This window comes from Lepisma saccharinum (assembly GCF_977018435.1).
Source record: "Lepisma saccharinum chromosome 12 unlocalized genomic scaffold, izLepSacc3.1 SUPER_12_unloc_1, whole genome shotgun sequence".
NCBI classification, from domain to species: Eukaryota; Metazoa; Arthropoda; class Insecta; order Zygentoma; family Lepismatidae; genus Lepisma; species Lepisma saccharinum.
In genome coordinates this window covers 1,877,936-1,901,998 of record NW_028142891.1, presented here as the reverse complement: position 1 = coordinate 1,901,998, position 24,063 = coordinate 1,877,936, and the positions used below count along the sequence as shown (strand labels likewise).

At 37.2% G+C, this 24,063-nt stretch overlaps 1 protein-coding gene across 1 annotated transcript; it reads right to left on the bottom strand.

Moving 5' to 3' along the window:
- Positions 1–481: 481 nt before the first annotated feature.
- Positions 482–13,489, bottom strand: LOC145982127 (uncharacterized). Its single transcript, XM_083115694.1, has 2 exons — positions 12,689–13,489; positions 482–517 (listed from the first exon to the last, which is right to left on the bottom strand). Exons 1-2 carry the CDS (start codon positions 13,487–13,489, stop codon positions 482–484), a joined length of 837 nt encoding a protein of 278 aa, XP_082971820.1.
- Between the last annotated feature and the right edge of the window lie 10,574 nt (positions 13,490–24,063).

Below are 24,063 nucleotides of genomic sequence, written 5' to 3'. Positions count from 1 at the left end.
ATGAACTGTGGAAGGGGAGAAGAGGAAAGGGTCCTGCAAGTTGAATATCGGTGATAGGATGGAAGAAGTTTTAATCCCCCAACGATAAGGGCATGAGAGAGAGCATGAAATAAATGAACGATAGATAAAGGGTGGATATATGAATAACTTAGTCCTCCATGGAGAATGAACAGTGAAAGGAGGAATGGAATCCACCAAATGAAGGAGGAGAGATGGAAATATCTTAGTCCTTCTAGGAAAATGGAGGGAGATAGATGGGAGGGAATTCACCACAGGGAAGAAAGGATGCAGGAAGAGCTGAGTCTCCCAAAGTGAAGGAAGGTAGAGTAGGAAGTAAATCCACCAAAGGCATGGGGAGGTTATATGAAAGACTGGGTCCACCAAGGATATTGAAGCAAGTGAATATAGCACTGGAAAACATGGATAAAAATAGAATTGAGGCCAACAAGGAGAACGGAGGGAGATAGCATGATATAAATCACTAAGGATATGGGAGGAACATAGGAATATCTGAGTCCTACAAAGAGAATGGAAGGTGAAAGGAGTAAGGAAATCCACCAGGTGGACAACAATAAATTGAAAGATCCAAGTCCTGGAAGGAGAAGGAAGGGAATCCACAAAGGAAAAGAGTGGAAAATATGAAGAACTGAATCTTCCAAAGTGATAGAAAAATGATAGGATAAATGTAATGATAATGATGAACTGAGGTAAAATGAATTGAGTCCTGCAAGGACAAAAGTGAGATATGGAGAATTAATTATGGAATGGATAAGGGAGTGAGAGAGAACTGATTCCTCCAAGGATAAGTAAGTGATATGTGATAAAGAGAACTTCATCAAAGAAAGGAGAATGAGGTAGAAAGAACTGAGCCCTTCAAGGAGAAGGGAAGGAGATAAGAAGAACTGTGTCTTCCAAGCAGAATGTATGTATTTTTGCTAGATAGTATTTTGTGTCAGTTTTGGTACTGATGAGGAACAGTGATGACGAGTGATGAAGGGGCACTCTGAATCGAACATAGAAACTTCCATGGCAATCTTAAATCTACCACTTAATGTGCTCATCCAGGGAACTGTTGATGGAAAGAAGTGAGTTCACTGAGGGAGGAGATTTTGATTATGGTTATTATTTATCTATTTCAGTTGTTGTACTGAGCCCTTCAATGAGAATGGTAGGAGATTGGAGAAAGAGTATCCAATGGTAGGGGAGATAGGAAGAACTGAGTCGAGAAACAGAGGAACAGAAGGAAACAAATCCACAAAGGAGAATGGAGGAAAAGAGGAGAAAGCAAATACACTAAAGAAGAGTAAAGGGAAAAATAACAAAGAGAGAGAGAGAGTATAGGAAATTTCTTACCTCAACATGTTCTTCTCCCATCTTGACTCAGTGATGGAGGATAACTGTTTAGTTACTCCAAGATTTGATGCACTGTGTTTCTTCCACTTCTTCTTGCCATGTAAATGGGTTCTCTAGAACAAAGTAAGAACTGATGTAAGAGCATCATAGGAAGCACAAATCAAATCATACTGGTGATGTTCATGTAGAACACATTGTTATTAATATGCATCATGTTCAGTTTCAATTTATTTGGCTCTGAAATTTTCAGAACCTCCTTGGGTGATTAATGGATTCTCAGTGAGGACAATTCTGAGTGATTTCTATTCCTTTTTAAACTTTATGTATATTCCACAATCTTATATGTGCATAAAATTTACTTGAAACAGTCTTTTTAAAACTACATATATTTCTAACATCTGAAGAACATGCAAAAACAGGGAATTTCTGTCTTCATATGCCAGATTGCACCAAACCTCTCCTCAATCATTCAGAGTACTGGCAGCATTTTAAAAAGCATTTGATCTTCATGAGCTTCCATGCAGATAAATAGTCAGCACTCTCGCCTTTCATGTGAGCTGTTCTACATTTGGTTCCCATTAAAAGCTACAGTATATTGGTATACAGAATTACTGCACAGTCGATACTGTATTTCAGAAGACGATAGGGAAACTACTGGAAAGGAAGAAGTAGTAGATATCAGTCTAGAAACCCAAAATAACAACTGTTTTGAACTTGATGTGCTGATAACTCATCACCCAATGAGAAACTGGTTCTCAAAGTTTTAGGTTTCAATGTTCAAGTTATTACTCTTTCATTCTATCAGTGGAAGTTATTTTCGTTTTCATTTTTGGCATTTTATTCTTCCTTCCAACTAATTGTGTTCACAATGCCAGATCAACACTGAAACAATGGGACTCCCAACAGACATCGACTCTGGAACATAGGGAATAAATACATCAATATTACACAAATAATGCATGTTTTTGGACCATCAAGAAAGATGCAGAAAATTGAAACTACTCTTCCATTCATGATATGTAACTACACAAATATATAAAAATGTTCTTTTATTCAAGTTTCATTCACATTTAAAATCATTTGTGTTTGAACTGTTGACACAGGTATATACAGAGTCCGTCAAAAAAATGTATACACAATTTAACAAACACTAATTCTTTATTGTGTGTTAGTACTGAACAAAATTACATATCAGAGGTTTAATACAAGCTTTCTGCACCTGTTCACAGATTTAATACAATCGTCCTGCACCCTTATGTTAATTTACTTGAAGTTTTCAAAATGGCTGGTGTTAGCAGCCAGACACATACCACAACAGCGAATGGTTGCTTGAACAATGTTGGTCAATGTGTCCGCGGGGATTTCTGCACATGCTGCTGAAATTTCTTCAAGAAGGGCCTCCACAATTTTGACGATTCACTGTACGTTTAGTTTGAATTGGGCCTTATCAGACCACACAATCTTTGTCACAAACTCTTCATTCTCATCTGCCATACGCTGAAACCATTCGCAGAGCTCCATGCGGCGATCAGGATCATCCTCATTTAATGCGTGCATTAATCTTGGTACGTACACTTTCCACTTGGTAGCTTTCATAATGCATCGTACACTTGCACTGCTAACCCCTGTCAGGAGCACATTGTGTAGCAGACTTCTGAGGTGACGTTGCAAACTTTTCTAAAACCATAGCTGGAGAAGCAGGACTTGTAGTTGTATGAGGTCTTCCTGATTTTCCCTTGTGCGCATCACAAATGGTACCATATGTCTCAAACTTATCACAAAGCCGTTCAATTGTCAAGCATGTTGGATGTTGTGCTGCAAACTCACGCCCCCACGCAAGTTGAACTTCAGTGACATTTTCAAACTTGAACCACCACTATAAAATTAGCTTCCATTCCTCAAACATCATGCATGCGGTGGCCATTTTGATTCACTATCATACACCACATGTTCATCAAGAGAGCTATACAGGTACCGACATCTGTTGAGAAAACACCAGTGGCGTAGCATGGGCATTTCGGGTGGGAACGCCAAGTCCGAAGGAAGGGTCGGCCCTTTTTTGCTTAATAATTTACTTATGGAATTAGTCGCCACAGGTATTGTTTATTTCCCTGAAGTCAGATGGGTTTTCAATAAAGCATCATCATCCATGCATGCTTTAGCTAGAAAATGAGATGCCTCACTATGCAACAAATGTTTTGAACTCTGGTGTTTTATACTTTTTGGCATGACGCAAATCATTATAGAACCTACCTGAATCACAAGCGCCTCTGCACAACAGTAGACGTCATTGTTGTGGATGATCCAACTACTGATTGATTTGGTTTATTTTACTTCGCTTTTCTACCACTTTTGGTTAATCGCGAATATGAATATGAGTGATGATATTGATGAAGGGACACTGACAAAGAACACCCGTACTCACGCCGGGATTCGAATCAGGGGCCTGTCGCCTTGGCGCGCTGTGCAAAACACTCTGACAGGTGGTGGGCGGATGATCCAACTATCGTACACTCTACTAATGTAACAGTGCCGAGTAGTAATTCAGACCACTGTTTATTGCATCTTGAGAATGCTGATAAACATTTTAAAATAATTTTCTCCAGAGACCATTCGATGTTAAGTTTTCAAATCAATGCTAAACATTTCCATTGACACAATATTAAGCAGTTACATAATAACGAAAAAATAATAACCCGCAAAACTATTATTATTATTCTTTTTTATTAAGTGGTAGAGCAGCCACAGGCTGAACTTCTACCACAAGGACTTCACCAACTTATTTGACAAAAACTGTGTTGATCTTTTAGTTTTTAATGCACATCGCTGTTCCTGCGATAAATTATACAATGCAGTGGCCATTAAGAAGTGCTATATTTCAGTTTGGTAAAGTTACGTCAGTCAATATTGCGTATTGTAGCAACACATAGCACGAGAGCCACGAGCGCGAGGAACCGGGAAGAAATTCTACCGCTATCGTCTGCTTCAGAAGGCAGGAAGGGTCACGTGAACCAATCACGTAGCCCTCTGATCCATACGCGGGCGTACGAGAGAGCATTTGGTCGCGTGCTTTAGAGATCCAAGCTTTCCCTCCAGAAAGGCAGCAAGGAATATAGGGTTCTGTACGCCGAACCTGCTCGGCATCCGGCCAGGAAAGGCATTGACAAAAATGCTAGAACGAGTGTTGTTAGTGGAGCGTTGCAAACGGATCGTGAAAAATAGCTATTATAATGTCATGAAGGTCAGACATATATGAAATTAGTCAAGATTTACTTTATATTGACAGCATTTATGCATTTTTGAAATTTATAATCGGGGAACGCCGGGCGTACGGGCGTACTATAACGCTACGCCACTGGAAAACAGCATACTACATGCTCCACAGATAATTCAATGCAACTCTAAAAACAATATGCAGATACCATCAGTTAAAAAGTGTATACATTTTTTGATGGACTCTGTATATTTATTCTTATTTAATTTAATTGAAACACTTCTAATTTGCTCATTCATGTGAAAATGAATTACAGCAGTTTGTGGAGCAATATTAATTACATATTTCTTGAGTAGAGTTTCTTTCCATTCAATACATTCTACATGAATGAAAGAATATCATTACAATTGAGTGGTTCGTAAGTAAAACTTTATAACCCACAAAAGTATGAAACCGAGAAAAACACAAGTGAAAGGTTGGCCATTGCATTGTGACCCAAATGTTAATTGGTTAACTTTGATCTAATCACCAAAGTTTCTGGCCTGGCATGGAAGTAATTCTTGCATGTCCCTTCTCAACACTCATCCTCATATCACAATTTACCAAAAGTGACAGAAAAACGGCATTAAAATAACAAAATGAACATTGCAATTACATACATTGGGTTGAAATATACTGTAACAGACTTCAACACATGGTTTGCCATACTTCATGATTGAGAAATGAAAGGAAACATTCTAAAGTTGCTCTGGAGCATTCCAGTGTTTCCTGTATAACATTCAAATACAAAATTTAAGGTTTTAGACATGGGATTGATTAACATATTCATAATGAACAGATTTCATACAATTATGATGTACTGATGTGTCATCTGCTAATAATTGAAAAATAGAAAGTTCTTTTGTGTAACATAAAAAATGAATGCATGAAAAGCCTTAACGAAAATGTGTTTCATGTGTGACATTTTAAAAATGTAGCAAAGTTTGACTTTATTTCATAATCTTCATGTTGTGTAAATCTTATGGGATATATACACTAATATTTTTTAACTGAAATATGCAAATTATATATATTCACAAACATTTAAACCCTAATGCAATTAGAAGCAATATTACCAATATTGATTCATTTTGTTATTTATGTGGAATAGGACCACTTTTCATGGAATGTCCCAAATACATATGATATAATCTTTCAATATCTTGTTAGCTAACACGTGTTATCCTAGTACTGCAACTTTTTATAGAAACTTCTTTGTTGTGTTAAGTAATGTATGGGCAAGTTCAAATGCAGAAATTTTGCAGTAAAAATGTTGGTTCAGTTCTGTTTCATAGGCATAACCAGGAAAAATGCAAGAAGGGGCACTTGGTCTTGCAAAATTTAAAGTTTATTAAAATTTAGATGTTAAGAGATAAGAGTGTTAACATCTTGGGACCTGAGAAGTGAAGTGATAGAGGAGCAATATTTGTGATTTCACAAATGTAACTGTTATTTAGCGAATAATTCTGTATGATGTTTTTATGAGATGGAAAAGCTTTTGATTCTATTCCAAAAATGAAGCCTCAAGTTTGAATAAGTCCCAAGTTACGATCATGTTCTGATTCATTTGTGTGTTTTTATCTTTACGAATGGTGAATTGAGAAGCATCCATTAATACATTTGTTCATTTTCATTTAACATTTGTAGAGGTGTGTCTTGTTCATTAGTTATGTATAATGTAAGAGTAGTCTTATTAACTTTTACACCACACAAATTGATTCTGGAAAAAAATAAAAGGATATTTTACAACAAATCTTAGGTAGATTCTCTAGTTCTATTTTTGTCATTTAACTTTCAAAGGAGGATTTGGGGTGCGATATAAATTTTCTGTTTGTATTTTTTGTTTTTCGAAGCATTCACACTAGAAGATCATTCATTCTTCCATGAAAAGCCGTGCAACTGCATTGTAATGGAAACCGTCCAGAGCAATATTTATGTTCTGCTATTTATAGGAAACAAATATTATGCGATTTAATAGTATATGCTATAATATAAATTTATAATCAAGGGGTTCGATATGCAAATTATGCACATGACACAGTGGTTTGGATACCACTTTAAACTATAGGTACTGTCCTGTTTAGCATTTCTGTGCATAAAGCAGACTTTAAACAAAAAATAATTAATCAATATAATATAAATATAACATTAAACATTAAAATGTTATGGAGTAAATTCAATTCTCATACAAATTATACTACTAGGATTGTATTATGTACTTTTACTTTAAAACATCCATCTCCAGAGTATTCAATACACATGCTGCACAAACCTTTAAATTATCAAGTGTTGTCTGTATTCCACTGTTGATTGCATTTTAGGGCCCCTTCATTACAATTAGGTTATGTTCCTTCTGACTTGAAAGCGATAGAACACTGATGATTTCATGTCATTGATCTCATGAATAATCTCTGGGAATTGTGTAACCATAGTACTCATAGTACCCAACCACAACAATGAAACTTTCTACATAAGTGCACGTAACATTTAGCTTTTCTGATCAACAATAACATTTAACTGATATTAAGTTAAGTCAGTGCCATTGTTAGGATTGTGCAACCTGTGACGTCACAAAGTTCTTTCCTCTTCCAAAATATTTACTTAATATAATTGAATCTCTTATTGACATTCATTTCTCATGCCAAAGCGATCACATTAATATAGAAGAATGAAAAGAACAGGAATATTAGCAATACAGCTCCATTTGTATATTTACCACAGAAGAAGGAAACCAAAATTTCAAACGCAAGCTTACTGTGAAAAGAAATGTCTGCCATAACACAGTTGAATCACTTGTTTGATGCACAACATGAAACACTTACCTGTTGTAAAATGTATTATTCGGGAGAGCACAGGCTCCATCGTGATTCCTTGTGATGATACTTACTGTAAGAGTACTCCAACGTTGCACTCTTGAATTACATAAATTAGCTAAATTGAAATATGACAGGAAGAGGGTAGACCATAGCAGGGAACCTAGTCTTTGTTTGCATATTCCCTTTTGTTTGATTTTGTTGTTTTAATGTTTGTTATTTAGCATCACTTTTCTGCCACATTTGACTAATCACAATGATGAGGATGAGTAATGACATGATGATATTGACACTCATGGCGACCCCAGGGCAGAATACTCAAATACTCATAGGGATGACCAGTTTATGCCATTATAGTGACTGGATCTACGAATACAAAAAAATGCAATTTCAGCATATGGGGTGCTAACCAAATATAATTCTCTTGATTATGATTAAAGATGCGTTTATTTATTTATTTCCTTTTTTTATAAATGGTAGAGATGAATAACAAAGAGTACCCACAGTAGGAACTCTATGCCAGTATCTCTGAACCACCAGGCCATAGTCCAGTACTGAGCTGCAAAATGTTATACCGAACCAGGAGGGTTTCTCCTGAATTTAGCAAATTTCAGCCCAAGCTGGCAACCACCTGGAAAGATAAGCTTTCATTCGGCGTTCACCATCGATAGGAGGAAATCCTTTCTGGCCAGCGCTGTTGAGAAAACAAAGCTGCTAAAAGCGGACTGTCATCTATCCAGACTTTGAAATTGAATTTTAATTTTGAGGTTTTTTTTACTTTTAATCTCTCTATTAAATCTTTATGTACCTATGTCTCAGTGTCTGGACATCATGAAAAATAGAATGTTTTATTACTTCTAAGATGTCTAGGTGCCAGTATGGTGGAGCGACTTACAACCCAAGATAGCATCCATGAATGATGACTTTTCACTTGGCTTTGAGTTCGAATGTGATAACAGGAAATGTTTTTGCGATGGTGGTGATGAGTGATGAAATGAATGTGGTTCCATCTAGAATGTGGTTGGACTCTTTATCTCACGTTCTTTTTCCTTCATTCTTCCTTCTTTTGTTTAACTTCAGTCCCCCATTCCAGTTTATTTTGTCTTCCTCACCTTTCTTCTCTATTTCCTTGGACTCCTTCTCTTCTCCCTTCCTATCTGTTTCGCCTCATCTCACTCTATGTCATGTCCTGTTTCTTATGTGAGTTTATATATCGCATTTCTCTCACTCTTAAGTCGTACATCATCCCTATGTTGTTTCAACCTGTCTTTCAGCCTCTTTTTCGTTTCTCCTATGTACACACACTGACATTCTTTACATTTCATTTCGTAGATAATCCCTTCCTCCTCCTCTGCTCTGTTCTCCTTTTTCTTTCTTGCATTCTTCGCTATTCCTAAGATGCTTCTCCCTCCCTTCCTGTAAGTTTTAATTCCTGCTTTCCTAAGCACTTTGCATATATTTTCTGTGGTCTTCCCCATACTTCTTTTTCCAAACCTCCTCTCTCTTTCTTTCTCTTCCAATTCTCCCCTCCCTCGTTTCTTACTTTTTCTGTTTATGTCCAGTCTATCCTCTTTCTCGTAGCCATTCTTTTCCAGCTGTTTCCATAGGCTATTTATTTCGCCTTCTTTTTCACATTCTTTCGGGCATATTTTCTTGATTCTGTCCTCCATATTCTGTATAAAATGTATTTTTGTTACCTCACTTACATACTTCTTTTGTGGCAGAATACCCCTGCTGCACACATCTTCTGATGCCAAGTGGTTTCAATTTCTTATCCTCTCTTCCTTTTCATCAATATATCTAAACAGCTTAACTTGTCTTCTTCTTCTATTTTGGGTTCCAATAATATCCCTCTTTCTTCATCTTGTATTTGTTTGGCAAAAATGTCGAGCTGCCTCTTTGTTCTCTTCCATATGCCAAAACAATCGTCCACATATCTGCAAAACAGAATTATTTTGTCACCTCCATTTTCTATCACTTTCTTTTTCCATTCTGTCGGGGAGCGAGCCCCGTTCCGATTTGTATCCAAAAACTTTCGGTGGCTGGGTAGGTGAATTTGCAAAGGACACTCACCTTACGTAAACTACATGTTTAATGACACACACATATGTTTACATACATTACACATTCCCTGTCACACAGATGACAAGAGATAAAACTGTAGACACAAAACGACGTCATGCAGCCATACTTGCTGCGCACTCGAAGACGTGTTCCCAAAACACCTATTTGGCAAATATCAGAACAATGTGTTGGCCGCCATGTTGGATCCAAGTACATTGTGGAGACGAACATACCTAGGGTTACCAGACATCCGGATTTTCCCGGACATGTCCTACATTTTAGCTTTATGTCCGGTGTCCGGGAGGAATTTGAAAAATATCATAAATGTCCTACATTTGAGCGTCACATAATATTAATTAGGAAAGTAGGTAACAGAAAAAAATCATGCAAGTTACAAGTCTATGGACTGCGCTTCCATACTCAATGGTGAAATTTATTTTGATTCAGTCATTGCCCAACAAGAAAAAAGTTTGTCCTGCTATTAAAAATACGGAAAAACGGAAGCACTTAATGAACAAAGTTTTGATACTACTTTCTGATAATGTCACTGTTCAATGTCTGAGCAGAATCTCCTGCCTTAGGGTTTATACTGATAGAATTAGGTGTTGCCCATTCTTATTCAATATAATTTGAATGTATAGCAGGGGTATAGAGAACAAAGTTATTCAGGGTATCTTCCAGTCAACAAAGTCATGGTAGTCAAGAAAAGGTAAAGAAATCAACAAATAGGTCAAGAAGTCAATACAAAGGCACTAAATTATTCTTGTGGTCAAGAATTTTTGCTATCATAATGACTGACTTGTTCATTTAGTTTATTTTACTTAACTTTTTTCTGTCCCTCTGGTTAATCGCGAAAATGATAATGAATGGCAGTAAGGTAAGATGGATGAAGGGACAGTCACAACCGACACAAACCCCACATAAGATTATACTGGCTTGAGTCCAGATGCCAAAGCCTTGCTCGTCTGCCAAACACAGTTCAGGATGCATTAATACGAGAAAGCAGATCTAATTCTCTTCTTAAATTCAGCTTTAGTTTTCATCTTAACTGGCCCTTTGGTAGGCGTTTTCAATAAATAAAAATTTATTGTCTTAATTAATAATTTCCAATTTTACCTAAGTAGGGGTCGGATAAATAAACGTTACGAAAGAGGGCAAAAAGGTGTAGAAAAGTCCAAGAAAAGTCAAGAATTCTGGATGTGTTATTTTAGTAGACACCCTGTTATTGAACTAAAGACTACCCAAGATGAAACTTCTCGAACTTTAAACTTCTCGAATTTTCAATTACGGTAATTGCTGAATATTTATTTAACATTACAGGTTTTAATTCAAATGTTCAGAGAGTACCTTTATTACCATCAGCCCAACAGACTAACGAGAGAAATTATTTTTTCATAAAGTCTGTAAAATGTCTGTTACTGGTCCCTATAATTTCAAAGAGTTTGACAGTCCACTCTAACATAAATATAGTTTGACTAAACCTGAAATTTTGATAAAAATTGTCTCCTCAGAGAAGTAATACTTAAATCATGTAGTAAAAGGTGCATTGATTAGTATGATTCCAAGTCTTGAAATTTTGCATTAAATTTGTCTTTAAATACAGGATGATGAGGAAAATAAAAGCTTTCACTAGGCACCTTATGTATTTCTTCAGGGGGGATGAGTTCCATATGCCCAAGTTCTCTATACTCAGTCATGAAAGCATTATACTGTTTACGAAGTTCAGGGGAGTGAGAAAGTCTGCGTTCTTGACTTTTAAGTCTCTTAACTGCTGTTTCTCTTGAAAACCCTAACACTACATCATTGTTCTTAAATGGTAAGCTAACTACATATCGACCATTCTCTCGTTGGTCAGTAGCTGTGAAATGTGCTTCACACTTTTTCTCTACTGACGTTAAATGATTAAGGGTTGGCAATGCTTCAACTTCCCAGAAATTACGTATGTCAGTATTTAAATCACATGACACATGGAAAGATGAGACTGAGTTGGTATTTGCATTGCCAACACTACCATCAATTTGTCCTGATAACACCCAACCGAAGACTGTTTCTAATGCTGATGGAGTACCAGGAGGTCCCACGCAGCGTCCACTTCCCAACAATAAAGGAAAAATCTCACAGCCTAGTAAAAAATCCACAGGAGCACTCACGTTAAATGTAGGATCAGCCAAGGGTAAGCCGTGTATGTGTGACCAAATGCACACCCCTGGTGCTTGTACCCTTGGCAAATTACCTGTAATTTTCTTCACTACCACAGCCCTTACACTGTACAGTTGTTTTGATTTTTTTTTTTATTTGAATTTAAAGTTGTGGGAGCGTCAGCACTTAGGCTATTTTGCCCCCGTCACATTATACGAGGGCCAGCCTCTTTTCATTACAAATAACAACTCTAACGTTGTAGAACTAAAAATCTTAAAATCTTCTGACTTCTGTTGAAAGCTGAGGCTGTAAACGGGCAGTCAGCACACACAAGGACAAGAAACAGGACAACACACACAAAATTATACTGGCCACAATGCAAGTCGCCAGAGCCTTGTTAGTCTTTAGTCCAGAGTGCACTACATGGAAGTGAGGTTGACTTTTGAGCGCCTACGTGGAAGGTACCCCTTACACCCCACTGTACAGTTGTGTCTTGCACTTTGACAGAAACTGAACATTAGCTATAGCATTGGCTGTGTAAACACCCCTTTCAGCTATGCCAGAAATATTTATGTTTGTGCGTTGCTTAGGTAACTGCAACCTTTGTAAACACGTCTCAGACACAAAGGACACTTCTGATGCCGAGTCTAGGAGCACATGACAAGGCTGAAAGTAACCCTGTTTGTTTTAACATTAACAATAGCAGTACATAACAATACTTGTGGTACACCAGAGGTTTTAACTAACTTGTTTTCTACAACATGAGACAACACTTGTGGGGGAGAGGAACTGGTCGACTGGCCATTCTTGTTAGCTCAAAATGAATTAAAGTATGGTGATATTTTCCACAGAGGCGACACCCATTTGATGTACATACTCCTAATTTGTGCTGTTGAAAACAATTAAAGCAAAGCACCTTCTCTTTCATGAAACTGTGCCTTTGTTGCACGGATATTTGAAGAAACTCTTCACGCTTGTGTAGCTTGTGTTGCTTGGTGTGACATTTCGGGCAGAAGAAAACAGCTGATGTTATAAAGGAAGAGGTTGAAGGCTTATTATGACTCACCGCCTTCTGCCGATTGTTGTTTTCACTTGCAATTGATGACAATGCACGCACACGCTGATCTAGGAACTGGGCCAACTCAGAAAAACTAGGCACTTCTTGCGACGTGAGAGAGAGTTTCCATTGTTTTCTTGACTCAGAATCGAACTTTTTTGTTGTATGATAAACAAGAATCGCGTCCCAAGATTCAACAGGTACACCGAGCACCTTTAAAACACAAATGCACTCATTTGTAGTGTCGATAAGATGACGTAAACTTGTGTGCGAGTTCTCATTCACTTGTGGCTGATTCACCAGTTGCTGGACAGTGTTGCTAACTAATTCGCTCTTGTTAGAATAGCGGTTGTTGAGCAACTCCCACGCGTGTTGATAGTTTTCATCTGTCACTGCTAACGATTGTATAAGCAAGGCAGCCTCGCCCTTGAGAGAAGCCTTCAAATACTGAAGTTTTTGTGCACCACTTAAGTTCGCGTTTTTGTCGATACTTGCACTATACAAATCATGAAAACTTAACCAGTCCTCCAGCGATCGACTGAAGGAAGGAATTTCCAATCTCGGTAGTTTAACTTCACCTACTTGTTGCTGGGATGGGCTGTCATGTGATGATGACGTCACTAATGTAAGACTTCCTGATGCCGATAATTGTACTGACCGAAGCTTGTAGACAATCTGATCAAGTCTGTGTTCTTCCACACCTAATTCACCTTCATACCTTTCGAAGTCACTAGCGTCCCTTGCAGCATCGATTAGTAGTTGTTTGCAGTCACTTGATAGTTGCGTCGCTTTATCTCCACACAAAGACATCGTGGCATTGTCTAAAGTCCCGGAATTCACACGATTCTCGAGTTTTAGTAATCTCACGTTTTAGCACTGTCTTTGCTGCGAGAATTCGCTCCATTTTGACGTGTTCACGAACCGCGAACTAACCGAAAATTGGCAAACCGGATTGCACTACATGCTGGTAACGAAAGATGCTTGTTTAGGCCAGCACCATGCCTTGATGATGTCAGTTTCTTTGTTCGCGTCTCGCTGGCGAGGAACTAACGAACGGAAAATACGAAAAGTGTGATAAGAAGTTCTGTATAGAGACTGCCTTTGTCACACAAATGCACACTCACAGTCACAGTTCGCAATTATGCACATAGAAAAACATAAAGTCACTAGAATCACTTTCACGGAATGTCACAAATCGGGCTATGGAGGACCATGTCGGGGAGCGAGCCCCGTTCCGATTTGTATCCATAAACTTTTGGTGGCTGGGTAGGTGAATTTGCAAAGGACACTCACCTTACATAAACTACATGTTTAATGACACACACATATGTTTACATACATTACACATTCCCTGTCACACACATGACAAGAGATAAAACTGTAGGCACAAAACGACGTCATGCAGACATACTTGCTGCGCACTCGAAGACGTGTTGCCAACACCTACTTGGCAAATATCAGAACAATGTGTTGGCCGCCATGTTGGATCCAAGTACATTGTGGGGGCCAACACATTCATTCATAACCAATTCAGCCAATGCTGGGCTTAGGCTAGAACCTATATTCAGTCCTTCACTCATTAACATTATTTTATTCCCCATTATACTGTAACTGTTATTCCGAATTGTTTCCAGTGCCTTCACTATCCTTTAACTATCCCATTCTCGTATAATTTCTTGTCCCATTCTCTTTTTAACAATGTACAAAATGTGTCCCCTCTTGATGCTCGGGAACATACTTTTCACGTCTAAGTTAAACATTGTCGTCTTCATCTCATTTAACTTAAGTCTTTTTATGAGGTCTACTACTTGTTCACTGTTCTTAACTGCTCTGCTTTCTTGCTGTGTTACTAACACTTCAATAACTTTCTATAATTTATTTTCCAAGGGTTCCAAAAGAGTATATAGAACTTGCTCAAGATAGGGAAAGATGGAAGACCTGTGTTGCTGCAGCCATGAACCTTCGGGTTTAAGAAGGCAAGAGAGTTAGTTAGTTAGTTAGTTAGGGTTCCAAAATATTGTTTCTGCAGTCCATTACTGGTCTCAACTTTATCACCTCTTTGTGTATCTTTGGAAATCCTTTCAAACTTGGTAGTCTTCCTGTCTCCTTTATGCACTTCCACGTTAGTACACCCTGGACTGAAGACTAACGAGGCTCTGGCGACTGGCCCCATGGCCAGTATAATTTTGTTTGTATTGTCCTGTTCTTTTGTCCTTATGTGTGCTGAGTGTTCTTTGCAGCCTCGGCTTTTAACGAAAGTCAGAACATTTTAATATTTTATGATTTTAATTAAGCAACGTTAGAGTTGTTATGTGAAACTGTAAGGGGCTGGACCCCGTATAGTGTGAAGGGTGCAAAATAGCGTTAGTGCTGATGCACCCAAAATTTTAAAATCAAAATCAAAATCCTTTATGCTCCTACAGTCTTTTATGACCCTTTCTTTTATAGTTTGTTCTTCTCCTGTTCCACAAATCTCCTCATATCCGTTTTCTTTTAGGTCTTCATACTTCCTCTCGTACCATTCTCTTTCCATCACAACAATTGCTCCTCCTTTATCTGCCTGCTCTATCACCACATCACTTCTTGTCTTGTCTGCTCTATGCTAATAATAAGAGTGTGTGCAAAATTACTAATAAAATAGATAGCTACTGTGAAATACAGTGCATTCTTTACTCATAAACAAATTAAGATTAATAATGGCAATCCACACTTGTACTGCATAAAATGGTTTTTATATTTTCAATTTGAAATCAATCTCTCTGCTAATGTGAGAGTGGCAATAAGGTACATAAAAAACCCTTGAACGCATAAGGATAACTGGAAATGAATGTGTCACAATGAGATCAGCAAGTTCTTTCACATAATTCGTGTCCTTTGAAAGAACATCTAACTGATAATATTTGTGATTGAAGTAAAGGCCTGCGAATGTTCTAGCATTTTTTAAGGTTCTCCACAAAGCTCAGTGTCTGTTCATCATGAAAAAAACAATAAATGTTGTGTTACTTTCTAGATGTGTACAACAACTTCCATTCCATTGAAACGATTGTCCAGTTGTAAACAAATTTTGTCTATCATTGGGTAAAATATTGACAGGTCGAACCAGTTCTCTTGATTGGTAAGCCTTTGATCCTGCCAGAGTTTGTCAAAATGCTTCTTTAATTTATTGATTCTTTTGTCAGAAAATTCACTTGAAATTCCAAACTTGGCACAAAATTTCATCACTTCAAGAAGTGAATCAAATCGAAGCTCAGACATTTCTAAGAAGAGAGCATTCCCTAAGAGATTACATGCAGTCATAATATCAAGGGATTCTGCTTGTGTGCCTTAGAAATTACATTTAACTCTTCTGAAACTTTACATTGAACTGTAGGTAATAAAATCTAACTGAAAAATTCGATTTAACCCTTAAGGGAAATAGCATCACTTATTTCATTTCTCTTCCTGCTTGTTAAAGTATACAAGATATAACTTTCACATAACAAAAACTTCTCTTTAAGAGCATACACAGCTTCTTATCTTCCTGCCCATCATGTTGTATTATGCATTTTGAGAGTAGAGTTTTGCTTATTTCATGTCCAAAATTTTAGCTCTTGCCATCTTGTCAGAGTTGAATGGATACCAATGATGCTGATGAATTTACTGGGACCATCCAAGTGAATCTTTTGGTGGTTGTCATGTGTGCAGCTTCCAGTACCTTTGCCACTGTCTTCTGGCCTTCAAGACCAGAGGCTGCTATGATTGCTTTCAAGTAGCTCCCTCATCCCTGATATAACCTGGTTGGTAACCTGAGAGCAGCTGTTTGAATCACCCCTTCCAGGAACGACATATTTTGTTTGAATTTGGTGCAGGAACCACTCCCACATTTGAACCCTGTAGTCAACTTCATCTTCCATTAGATGTTACAGAATCTGCAACTTGTACGGATGGAATTTTTCACTTTCAAAATCTGCAGCATGCTTTGGTAAAGGGTGATTTTCCTGTTCATACATCTCACTGATCTCATAGAATGGGTCTGAATCTTGGCAAGCACTGAAGTCTTGGTTCTTCATTTACTAGCAGTTTGTTTTACAACACTGCAAATTGTAAACTTAGCCAGTTTCACAAATTATATTTAGCAATTTTTCAACTGCATGACTCTCTGTATTCCTCCTTTTGAACTTGGTACCATTTTTCTCAACATATGTCCCTCTTCACAAAATTTAACATATCTGTGTTAAAATATGTATTACTTGGCATTCACTCAATATGTTTTGTACAATTTTCATTGTGTTATATTATGATTCATTCCATATATTCTATTCTATTATGTATTGAATTCCAATTCATTCCATGAACTAGTATACTTTGTACATCATACAAATCCATAAGAAAAATCTATTGAGATGTAGTGAAATGTAATCCAAAGAAACACATGACGAAACCATGAATGTACTAATTCTAAAGGTGAATAAAACTATCTATCTATCTATCTCTTGTATACAATGGAAAATTATCTCCACTTGATCATCTGTCATCAGTGCCATAGATAATATGTAATCAGAAAAAAAATAAAACCACTGGTTACATACGAGAGGCATACTATAATGATTTACACTTTATTTTTTTTCAGTTTCCATGGTTCACCATTCGAGAAGTGAGAACTGGCATATGAAGCTAGGAGTCTAGTCTACCGATTGCAGGTAGCAGCGCAGAAAAAGCAATGATTGTTGGTTCCACATATTTAATTATAGTGAACTTACTGTAATATTTATCATAACTGAAATATAAAATCTTGAATGTTAGATAAACAGGGCGACACTCCTGTTTCGTGCCCCTCCACAGAGTGTGGTGCCCCAGTCTCTTGGACCTTAAGTTGCCCCTGTGTAAGTCTATGAGGGACTGCAAAGGAAAATGTTTATTCACCACTGGTAAATCTGTAACCGATTGTGAACAGTAGAAATAAAAAGGTGCTGAATATGTGTTTTCGGGAAGGAACCAAGACGAGAGAGCGCACCCGGATTTTGCCTGGTGTCCCGGTTCTGGCTGTGGTATCTGAAATGATTTAATAAAACTGTATGAAAGGATCAAAGTAATTTTCCAAATAATAAAAAAAAGTAATAACCTTGTTTTAAAATCCTCTTTCAGTGAATCCAAATAAATTGTATTTGTGTAGAGAGATGTTTAAGAAGTTGCTCCTCTCTCTCTGTGTGTAAACTGCAGGCCCATAGCCAGAATTGGTCACCGGGGGAGGGGGGGGTCACAGGTTTTCAGGGGGGCTTATAAACAAAGTTCTCTTTTCTAAAGTTTAACAGTATTAAATTAAGGCAAATTGTGTGTGACAGAATCATTAAGTTAATGTAAAATATAAAATGTAGATATACTGAAAGAACTAGTATTTGTATATCTTCTAGAACATGTATTGACACCATCTCTTAATGCACACTCCATACTATTTTTCATGATACAATTATTTATATTATACAAGTAAAAATGAACAGTATTCACTTCAATCATCGTATTCCACATCGTGCATTCCACCCCCAGCCGATGCAATAAAACTTCCCTTAATTCCCAAAACTTGGGATCTGTTGATATTTGATGCAGATGTGGAAGGAATGTGGATGATAACGTCAAAGTCACAGATTTCTGTCAAACATGAGGCTGCTACAGAAGCTGGGAAGGTACAAATGAAGAAGCTCCCTTCTGGAAGACATTTCTAAAGTCTAGAACTGGGATTCCCAAACTTTTTCATTTCACGTTGCCTTTAGTATTTCAAGATTTTTTCCATGGAGCCCAAGTCAGAATGTCGGCCTATCTAACATTTGCAATGCTCAGTTACTGTGGTTGGGTTGCTTGCCTTATGTTAAAAGATAAACACACGTTTCAAATTCAGAAACATCTTACGTGTAAAAAGTACTAAATAAGCACATATTTAGAAAAATCATATCATTTCTGTGAAAATATTGGAACATTTTGCTATTCCCCTGCAAGCTAGCCACAGATCCCCAAGTCGGTGCGGCGCACATTTGCGATCCACTGGTCTCGAGAATCTTCTAAATACTTGCTCCTACCTAGACTTCAGCTCATAAACAAGATTAAACAAATATAATAGCTGCTGTTCAAGTTCTGTGAATTTATCTTTCATCTAGTTGTGAGCCAAATAATATCTGCTGTCTACATTTTCACTCTTCACCTCAAACAAATTAGAATTCAAAATAGTTTTACCTAATGTCAAGGGGGCTGGTGGCAGTGCCAGAGGGGGCTGTCAGCCCTGCCAGTACGGGCCTGATACATAGGGGAGAAGAGTTGGAAGAATGCAGTTTGTAAATTCAAAACCTGCCTCTGCCTCGAGAGAAGATTGCATGTTCCAGATTACCATTACTTCTACAGTCAGGTCAAATTTAAGCAAAATATTCTTCATTAATACTCAATTTTACAGATTTTGGTTTTGTGCCCACTATCAGTAACAGGAATGTCAGAGTAGTAATATTACATTATAGTATTATGTGCATCATATTCAGTGTATATTATTAGGAAGCTTACTAAAAACGACTGAATTCATATGCCATTGTTGTAATGTTTATGTTACCATGACTATGAGAGTGATTATACTTGATCTTTGTTCTTAAAGTGATCTAACTGTTGTGCTGCACTCCTCACCTTTACTGATTGAAACTCTCATTATATGCACACAATTAATGTGGATCATTGAACATTAGTTACTAATACTTTCACCACAGGACTGGTAGCAAAATATACTTTCATCTCGTCAGTGAAGTCAGAAATAGGAGAGCAATAAGAATGTGTTGTTCCAATCACATTGTGATATCTGGTGTACAACCACTGTCAAGTGTCCATGTTTTAGACAATACTAACTGCCTAGCTTCTACAGCTCTACAGGCTTAGATCAAAATGACAAAGGAAGGAAATGTGCAGGTAAGATAATGACACATTTCATTGAATAGGAAATGTCCTTGTCAGCATTAACTTCTTGTCACCATGTGCCTTCTTAGTCAGTTTATTTGCCACTAGTATTCATTCATTCCCAAAAGTTCATGTTCTAAGTCAAAAGGCTACTATAAATGATTCATTCAAAACATTGTATTTTCCAAAGTATTGCGCATACAGATATGAATGATACATGAAAATATCTATAAACTCACCAAGACAATTTCCGCCCATACATTTTGTCAATGGTCATCAAAGAAGCATTGATGTATTCCCCGAGTTCCACCAGTGTTCTTGGCAGTGGAAGTACATAAACAAATGCTCTGTTTTCACGGTGGTTCTTTTCCATACTCTCTTCTGAAATCGAATGAATCATTTATAGTAGCCCTGTATTTGAAATTGTTCATCCCTATTGTGTCAGATGGGAGAACCGGTCACTTTTTGAAGGCGTGTCTGCACCATAATTCAAAGAAAACCAAGCAAATCTGGAATACCTCATTCTGCTTGAAAAGTGAAGCACCTTAAAATATAAATTTGTGTCTGATGTTTCAAAATTTCTTTACAAGAATTGCCATGATGATTAAAAAGCATGTTCGTTATTTGGAGTAACAATATTAAAGATGATGGAAATATCCTAAACCTACTTTTCCTAAGCCTATTTCAGATTGATTGTCTGATATTGGGTTATTTAACGTCGCCTTTCTGTCACTTTTTACTAATCATGACAAAGAAGGTGAGTGATGATATTATGAAATCGATAAAGTGACACTCACAAAGAACAATCATTCATCCCCAGACCGGAATTTGAACCCGGGACACCTGTGGATTGCTGTGGTAACCACTCCATCACGAAGGTCCGCTCAAGTTATGTATAACAAGAAAGTTATGTTTTATTTGGTACAATAATACAGAATCGTTTACAGACAAACTCTTATTGCAATATAGACAGTGGCGTGCATAAAGGGGGGTGGTGGTGGTGGGGATAATAACCCCCCTTTCACCCAGTAAAAAGAATGTCAAAGACAGGAAAATATGGTGGCAAATAGATGGCTGCCTACTAAAAAATGTGTAGCCCCTCTCCCCTTTTGAAAGTCCTTGGTATGCCACTGTATATAGAGCTTTGTTTTAAGCCCACTTTATTCACAGGAAAGCTAATCGAGACTGGGGACTTGCAGTTTAAAGTGGGATCCAAACAAGTTGTACCCCAACCTTGCATCAAACCTGGCACCCCTTGATTACAAGGATGCGACATTACTTACCACTACGCTATCCATTAAAGAAAGTAAAACGAAAACTGTCCCACAACTTGTCAAGACTTGGGATGTTCCATTTGGAACAAATAAAAAGTAGGAGAAAGGTCGTTTCCACTTTCTCATAGGGGAGGAAGTGTGATAATTTACATTGACATTTTCTAATATTTTAAAACTTATTTTCTCGAAAATAGGATGAGGCTTCAAAGTTTTTTCATTTCCTGGTGTTAGTACATATATTCACCTACAAGTTGGCGTACTTAGTGTATTTTTACCTTGATGCTGTTTTGAGATAGGTCTAATTCTAAAGATGCAGATTCTTGAGTATTCAAAGGGTTATATCTGCTAACAGCATCAATATCCCAGTAATGTACTATATCAGGTACTTTGTCCTAATAGTGAGCTTCAATGACCAGTAAACAATTTTTTGGGTAGTGTTGCTTAACCAAGATATTAAGGGCCGAAAACAGGAAAGAACTGCATTTTGGACCCTCTTCCTTGCCACATAACAATGGAAAGCAACAATGTCCCATCAAAACAATTGAATGTATATAAGCAACCAGTCTTTTATTAACAGTTTATGAAAACAAAATTTTAGGAAGTTGTTAATTTCTAAAGATACAGCACTCCGAACTTACCCATGTTTCACTTTTCATGAAAAAATAGGTGGTCTGACCTTGAACTTTGACATTTTCTACAGGGGAGGGAAAAAATTTTCTGGGTCTCAAAATTGCACAATATTCATTTCTCATGACCTACTTCAACATATAAAAAAATGATGTCAATCAAAAAATACAACTATCCAAATATCCCTTTTTTGTTCGAATTTCAAAGTAATGGCTCCTAATACTATAGCATATTCAAAATCCATTGTGTAGGAGGGGCATCATATGTATAGCAGCCAAGGCGGAAGATTTCACAGAGCAGAGACTTTCCCCTAAAAATAAAATACTTGGAGAATGAACATCTCAGAACGACTCTTCTAGGTAGCACTATAAAGAGGTGTTCAAAATCCCCATCAAAGTTCATACTAGTGAGACGGAACATCCATTTCGCATTTGAACCCAAGACTTTCTGGGGACAACACATTTGATGTGATTTGATTTTTGTTATGTAGCATCGTTTTCTTGTCACCTTTGGCAAAACGTGACAAGGAGGATGACATAGGAGTGATAATATGATGAAATTGATGAAGGGAAATTCATAAAGAACACATATGCCCAGACTGTGATTCTAACCTGATACCCCTGGTGATGTAGCATGATGTTGTCTGGAGACAAAATAAACAATGACAACAAAAAAGCAAAGTTTTTTCATAACCCAAAAGGTTAATGCTTTGAAATTTACTTGAGCGCTAATAAATAAATTCAGAATAACTTTCTTTATTAACTGTATTTTACTAAATAAAACAATTTTACTTTCTTATTTTGAGCCATGCTTAGGTCCTAATATTTATTATCGGCAAGAGCTCAAAACCTGATTTTCTGCTACAGTGAATAACTCTAGGTTAGTTAGTTAGTTTAGGTCTGGACTATATCTCTCAGGAAGGTGGCATTACATATACAACCAATTGTACGTAATAGAATTTAAATGCCTCAAAATCTGTTTTTCCAAGAAGGAGATATTTAGAAAAGTAGACTTAACTGGGAGTTGAGCTAAATACTAATTTACACAGAAATGCTAAAGACCTATAGTTTAAAGTTTGCCTCCACCAGGTATTGAAGCTGGGACTCCTTGATTACAAGGTGAAGACATTATCACTAGGGTAAAGATGCCTAATATGAAATACATTTTTTATGTGACAATTACAGCCAACAATGATGTAACAATGTGAATGTGACAAATGCATACAATGGCCAGACATGTTGTTGTTGAAATTCAATAACTAAAATTGCCCTAGAATGTTCTTGAAAAACATAGTGATACAAAATATAAAAATATGCAAAAATGAGGTTTGAGAAAATGGGGTCCTAATATGAGATACTACATTCAATTGCAAGTAAGTAATCACTGAAGTAAGGACTGGTTAGTTCAATTCATACGATACATAACGCACATGACAAACACATGAAGCACACTAGTCTTGGCACCTGGTCACTTCACCTGCATGCACATGAAGTGTCCAAAGTATCTTTTATCCATTTCTATGAAATATGACTCCAATGCATCTTCAATTTCTGGTGGAAGAACTGGTTTTCTGCCTAAGGTGAGTAACACCAGTTGTTCACTAGTTTGAGTGTTCCCTTTGGTACAGCAAATTGCTTGGACACCTTCAGGTAACCCATTTCCTTGTTCCTAACAGCATGCACTGCCATTATCATATTCTCCCTGGCCCATGCTTTTCTTCAACGGGGTGCCATCTGCAACAATAGAAATAATTGTTAATAACATAAAAATACTTTTGCCTAAATCAGAACATTCACTTAATCTCGATGTGTTGAGACATTATAAAGAGAGCATCGTAGGTTAACCTAAGCTACCCTAATATGAGACATATCTCATATTGGGAACCACTCACTGTCTCATATTTGGAGCATTGGTACATGAATAAACAACCGCCATGTTTTCATTTAAATTTGCCATCACGAATCTTCAAAAACTGACAGCACACTGCTTGGTTCATTACCTTTAATGGTACATCAATGATTTTATGTCTCCCAATTAGCTTACCTGCGAAACCCACAATGTTTTCAACCTCTGCAAAATATCCTGCCTTGCCAACACGTCCCACATCTACACTGTTCAACGACCACAGCACATTTTCTCAGAGACTAACAGAGTTGCCAAGTGCTATGTATCTGATGCGTCATTGATTGTCTGTGGCGCCACATATGCGAGATCAGCTGCTATCTCTTATTAGGGACCATCCTCATATTAGGTGCCTTTACTCTACAACACCATTCTAATAATTAACATAAATTGCTTTTTCTGAAATGAAATTATGTGTGTGAAATATCTAAGGAATATTCTGAAAATTTGGTCTCGTTTACCGCAACAATTCATATTTACTGTAAATGTGTATTATATATTAATTAGATATACTAGAAATGAAGCAGCAATGCATGCATGCAAGTAAAACCCAGCATGACATTTTTCCAATTGGTTCTGATAGTCAATATGAGTTTTTAGACACCCTATCAGAACTGATTGTTTAATGACAAGGTAATTGACCACATGAAAAAAGTAGTGAAGCCATACATTGCTTGA

Bases quoted from the DNA above. Each gene is read 5' to 3' on its own strand.
- LOC145982127 (XM_083115694.1), bottom strand. From the start codon at position 13,489: ATGTCTTTGTGTGGAGATAAAGCGACGCAACTATCAAGTGACTGCAAA. The intron at 518-12,688 runs GTGAGTCATAAT...TTCTCTTTGTAG, and splicing joins ACAACAATCGGCAGAAGGCG to GACTCAGATATTCCTATGTT.